This window comes from Apodemus sylvaticus, chromosome 17, assembly GCF_947179515.1.
Source record: "Apodemus sylvaticus chromosome 17, mApoSyl1.1, whole genome shotgun sequence".
Classification (NCBI taxonomy): domain Eukaryota; kingdom Metazoa; phylum Chordata; class Mammalia; order Rodentia; family Muridae; genus Apodemus; species Apodemus sylvaticus.
In genome coordinates, this window is record NC_067488.1 from 11,762,574 (window position 1) to 11,767,883 (window position 5,310).

The window sequence follows — 5,310 nt, forward strand, 5'->3', positions numbered from 1 at the left end:
TGGTTCTTAAGGATCCAAAGTAGAAGGTTCTCAGAATGATGTTTAGAGATAGATGGCAAGATGAATCAGGACTCATCATGAACACAACCCCCACTAAATTAGTGGGTTTGCTTTTTCTCTCTCTAGTGTAAGATTTGGTTATAGGCTTAAGGACTCTTTAAGTAATGGCTTATACTAGGCATAGTTCTCAAGAGTCTAGCTGCAACTATCCTGGGTGTTTTCTCCAAACCAGGGCCACAAAATGTCACCTGGGAGAATGCCAGGCCCACTTATAGTTCAGACCTGTCTGGATATGTGGCTGCCAGATATGTTTTAAAAGTATAACGATTTGCCACACATATATAAGGAGTGGTAAAGATTTCAAGGTCATAGGTCATCAAGCTGAGTGCAAATCCGCAAGCAGGAACCAAACTATGTATCAGCAAATACTTCTACTTCATTGGGAAGCAAGGCATAAGGAAATATGCCTTGTGATAAGTTTGTTAACCTCACATGGGTCTGAACACAGTTTGTAACGTTATCTTTATTAGATGGTGCATATTAATGACATGGTTGTCACTTCTAAATATAGTAAGAATTTAAAATATAATATCTTATAGCTTTTAAAAAAATAACCAACATCCTTATATTTCAAAATATTCATACTGCCAAAGTCTACATTTTAGGGTTTAGCTGAATTACAGGAAGAAAATTCCACAAGAAAATGGAAAAGCACCTTTGGGAGTTAAATGTAAGCCTTACTATTTAATTACTGTTTATGTTTCATGGGATAGATTGCCAAGTGATCGCATTATGCAGGAGCCCTTCTAGTCCCTAGTAATAATATCCATGTTTATGTATAAGACAACACTTAAATATTAGGTCAGCAGAAGTATTTTGTTTAGAAGAAACTCATGGTGATTTCAGGTGAATTAGTTTTCAGTTTGCAGCAAGTAGGGATTTGCTGGCCATGGTTTCTTTTACAATTTACACAGGCTTTCATACACAAGATTCATGGGAACAAAACACTCATTGGCTTTTAGTTTGTGGGGGAGAGAACACTTTTCTTGCCAAACAAATAAAGGGCACACTTAATATTTTTTTCATATAAAAGGTAGGGCTGTCTCTCAAGGATTTTATAACTAACTCTGTACAGCAAGGGCATCTTCCTCTACCAAGGAGAGTTCCAGGGTGTCTTCATTAGTACTGGTTTTCATCCGGAAGTTGAAAGAACCATAGAGTTTTGCAGACTCTTTGGAAGAGGCAAATCTATTTCGACGATAGAGCTCCCCCTTCCACATAGACATCATCAGCAAGCAGGAGAGAACAACTCCCCCGAGGGTGAGGAGGCAGAGCCCAGCGATCACACAACGGTCCAGGTGTGCACCTAGCATTGCACTCTCCTTTTCTAGGCGTTCCATCTCCCTGGCTGCCACTGTATTGGGATCCACTGTCACCTCCCGAGGGACAATGTAAGAAATGATCACTAACAAGATACCAGTGACTAAGAACAAGATAGCGCTGATGAAACCATAGTCTACAGACTTCCCTGAGGAGGTGGCTTCTGAACTTGTGTCATCATCGTCTTCAGACATCAAAGACATGGCAGCCTCATGAGACCATTCGCTAGGGTTTTCCCATCCAAGATCTCCAGGGCGAGTACTGCCCTTGGCTAATGGAGACCTCTGACTTCTCTGTTCCAAGTTAACATTCTCATCCACGTAAGTAAAAGAAGTTTCTAGTTCCTGGCTACAACAATTGCAGACTTTTCGATCAGCTGTGACTTGGTTGTTCCCTGAGTCAGGAAGTCTCGATGGGAAGATGGTAGCTTGAATAACATTGTCTTGGAGCAAGAAGGTTGGCGATGCTGGAGAAGGGCTAAGTCTACACACTTCCCCCACAGCTGCCCTTGGTGTTGAGGCAAAGTTTTTCTGATAGCAAAGAGCAGCTCTGATGGTCGCCTCTTCTCCATGGTCACCAGAAGTCTCTCCTGAATTCCATTCCACAACATTGCATGGGTCCACTGGGCTGTTCCTCTTAGGCAGAGATTGGAGCTCCATGGGAGGTAGATAGATTTCTCGATGCAATTCCCAGAAACTGTGCTAGCAGCAACAGAGTTAGATAAGAAGAATCCAGCAGAATCTAATACCTTACTGTCGAGAGGCCTTCTCCACTGGTCCTCATTTCCTTTACAGCCATGGCTGATTGAGGACACCTTGGTCTCAGTTTCTCATTAGAATGGCAAAAAAACGGGAAAGGGGACCTGGGGACAGAAGATCCTGGAAGGAGCAAATCTTCTGACTTGTCACAGGGGTTAGCAGTGAGAACCTTGGGTCAGGGCAGAAAAGCAGCAAGGAAGATGTGGCAGAATCTCTGGGAAGAGCACACTGCCATCACCAGACAAATTTATCCAGGGACTCATGCATTCATTCCTGTGACAGAATCCCTCAAATGGGAAGGCAAGTTTCCTGCAGAAAGACAAATGAGAAGAAAGGCAGGGCCCTTTTTGAGCAGAGCTGTTGGGTTTCAGGAAGTCTTGAGCAAGAGCAGACTTCCTAACCAATTCAATTAGACTGTATGTTTATACTCCGGTTCAGAACAGATTCTAATACAGATCAGCTTTAATGAATAAATGCTCCCATCAGCTGGGGCCAGTAGCATCAGCATCTTGACTTAGCAGCTAGAAGGGAATGAAAAGCATGACTTAATCAGCCAGCGACTAAAGGAGGGATCAGAACTAGTGATTCGCTTATTGAAATGGCTAGTAACCCACTCCACGCAGCTCTGGGCCCTGTGGGGAAATACCCATAGGCACTACTACTCTGTGTAATCCACTCCCAGTTCCACAGGGGCATCACACACAACGTCACACTGTGGTTTCTACAATGCACAAAGAGCCAGTCCACTTCACACACATACACACTGCTTGCTCCGACTGAGTGTCTGCTGTTCCCACTCACAAAAGTCTCAGGTCCTCAGGGCATCTGAGTTACTTTTCCCTACAGTTTGCCAACAAACAAGAGGAAGTTTCCATCCAGAAGTATTTACAAACCCAGCGCAAGGAGGTTGAAGAGTGAGAAGCAATTTTCAAGGCTAGCTCTGAAATGCTATCCGTGGCACTCTCTCACCTCCACAGCACCAAGAGCCTTGACAGCGCACCACAAGAACTCTGGGTTGAAAGGTTAGCCATGTGCCCATCTTTTCCTGCCTTTGCTAGCTTCCTAGGAAATAAAAATTCACCTCCAATTCACCCTATATTCACAAAATATAGGAGGTTTAGTCAAGAACTCCTTTTGCTTTTATCTCAATCCAGAGTGTTTTAACCCATGGCTGGAGGGGGAAGAGTCAAAATCCCCAACTCCAGTCGCTGGTGACAGAGGTTCAAGCGAGCCTCGCCTTAGACAGCCAGGCAGCTCACAGAAAGGAAAAGAACGTTGGCATGGCCATGCTTCCTGCTGCATTTCAAGCTCGCCCCACCCCGTCCTGTGCACTAAAATTATGAAAAGAGCAATAACAAAACGGAGAAAACCACAGGGCTAAGAAAGAGTAAGGAAACCAACCGTAACTGAGTCAGAGTTTTCTTTCATCTTGTGGACAAGCCTCTACTGAAGGATCCTTCAGTGAAGGCAGCAATGGGAACCAGTATCATCAGTTACAGAAACCAGCACAGATGGACCCCTGAGGCACGAGTTGCTCTGATTAACCTTTGGCACAATTAGCTAATCATATTAGACTCCTTTAGATAAAATTGTCAGGGTCCCTCACGAAACTTCCAATTTATAACAAATCAGGAATCAATATCTCTCTCTCTCTCTCTCTCTCTCTCTCTCTCTCTCTCTCTCTCTCTCTCTCTCCTCTCTCTGTCTCTCTCTCTGTCTCTCTCTGTCTCTCCCCCTCCCTCCCTCCCTCCCTTCCCCCATTACCGACTGGCTCTATTGGAGACTGGCTAACTGTACCTTCGATTTGCAGATCTATAATCCACCATCAGTTTAGGATGGATAATCCCAGGGGACCAGCTAAAGGTTTCTTCTTCCCTTTCCCAGCCCTCTCTCTGATCTGTTTAAAAGCCCAGTTAATGAGATTGCACCTAGAGTTCCCTTTTCCCTAGTCTGCTGCTCGATTAAAGGCAGTAAAATATAGACAGAACAGATAGGAATAAGGCTGGTCTGTCAAAGACCGCGTAGGGAAGTGGGATACAGGGTGCAGGATTAGCGCACTGGGTTTACAGGACCCGCTGCTAGGGGTGGACAGGGGTGCCCCAACAGGCTGCGTGATCAATCATTTCTCCCAGCAGACTCTTGGCCCATCGAGGCACCTGCAGTCTAGCTGCAACCTCTTAGGTCCTGCAGGCACCTCCAAGCGAGAGTGGGGATGCGTGCCCCGGCTCCTTTTAGCTCCAAGCTCCGGTTCTCTCTCCACTCCGCGCGCTTCCTCCCCACCCCACTCTCTGCTACTCACCTTCTGCTTTGGCCACTCAGTAAAGCTGAAACCCGGAACACTCGAGTCCGCGTGGCACCCGGAGAAAGTCCGTTATTCCCAGCCACAGCACTTGTAGCCTGTGTTCGCCGCTGGGTTCTGCTGGGTGGGCGGTGCCCGCTGAATCGGGCAGGGCGGGGCAGGGTGGGGCGGGGTGCTCCTTTCTGCTGAGCATCCCGGGAGATGTAGTTCAGAGGAAGTCCTTGCATCCTTGTTCGCGTAGTCCAGCACCTACAGGATTTGGTTCTTCTGGGAAACAGTTTCCTCCATCCAAGCATTTACCTGCCTGAGCTTCAAGCTCTGGCCTCTGTAAGGTGAGTATATCTCCCTTACGTGCCCAGACAGCCATGCTCTCATCCACCTGCCTCAAGTACAAGTCACAGGATTCTGGAGGACTAGGGAACCAAACATTATATTGAGTTCTAACTGCGTGCCAAGCAATTTACATAGTTTGTCATATTGGGTAGTCAAAACACATTTCCAAAGTAGAAGTTTTTTGTTTTTTTTTTTAAATCAATTTTCTTTTTAAAATGAGGAAAAAGGCTCACAGAGATTCATTGCTCCCAGCCCACAATGGTTAGGAGATCAATAAATAGTAGCATTTGTAATTTTATCCAGAAGTGTGATTCCAAAGTTGCTGCCTTTCCCATAAAAGGGGCAGAATGTGAACACCGAGAGTAACAGTGTCAGTTTGTCCCCTGTACTTTCTGTTATATCTTGGATCTGTTGAATATATTACTAAATTAGAAAATAAGAATCTTTTATTGACAGGGCCTTTCCTACACATTTTATTTAGTTCATTTAATTTAGAGGTACTGTAAAAGTCCTCAATTTTGCAGAATATCTGAATAAAAA

At 45.1% G+C, this 5,310-nt stretch overlaps 1 protein-coding gene across 1 annotated transcript; it reads right to left on the reverse strand.

Annotated features, from left to right (window-relative positions):
- Positions 1 to 652: 652 nt before the first annotated feature.
- Positions 653 to 4,522, reverse strand: Tmem74 (transmembrane protein 74). The gene is made up of 2 exons (XM_052160990.1): positions 4,438 to 4,522; positions 653 to 2,447 (listed from the first exon to the last, which is right to left on the reverse strand). The coding sequence occupies exon 2, from the start codon at positions 2,037 to 2,039 to the stop codon at positions 1,122 to 1,124; it is 918 nt and encodes a 305-aa protein (XP_052016950.1). The 5' UTR covers positions 2,040 to 2,447; positions 4,438 to 4,522; the 3' UTR covers positions 653 to 1,121.
- Positions 4,523 to 5,310: the final 788 nt, after the last annotated feature.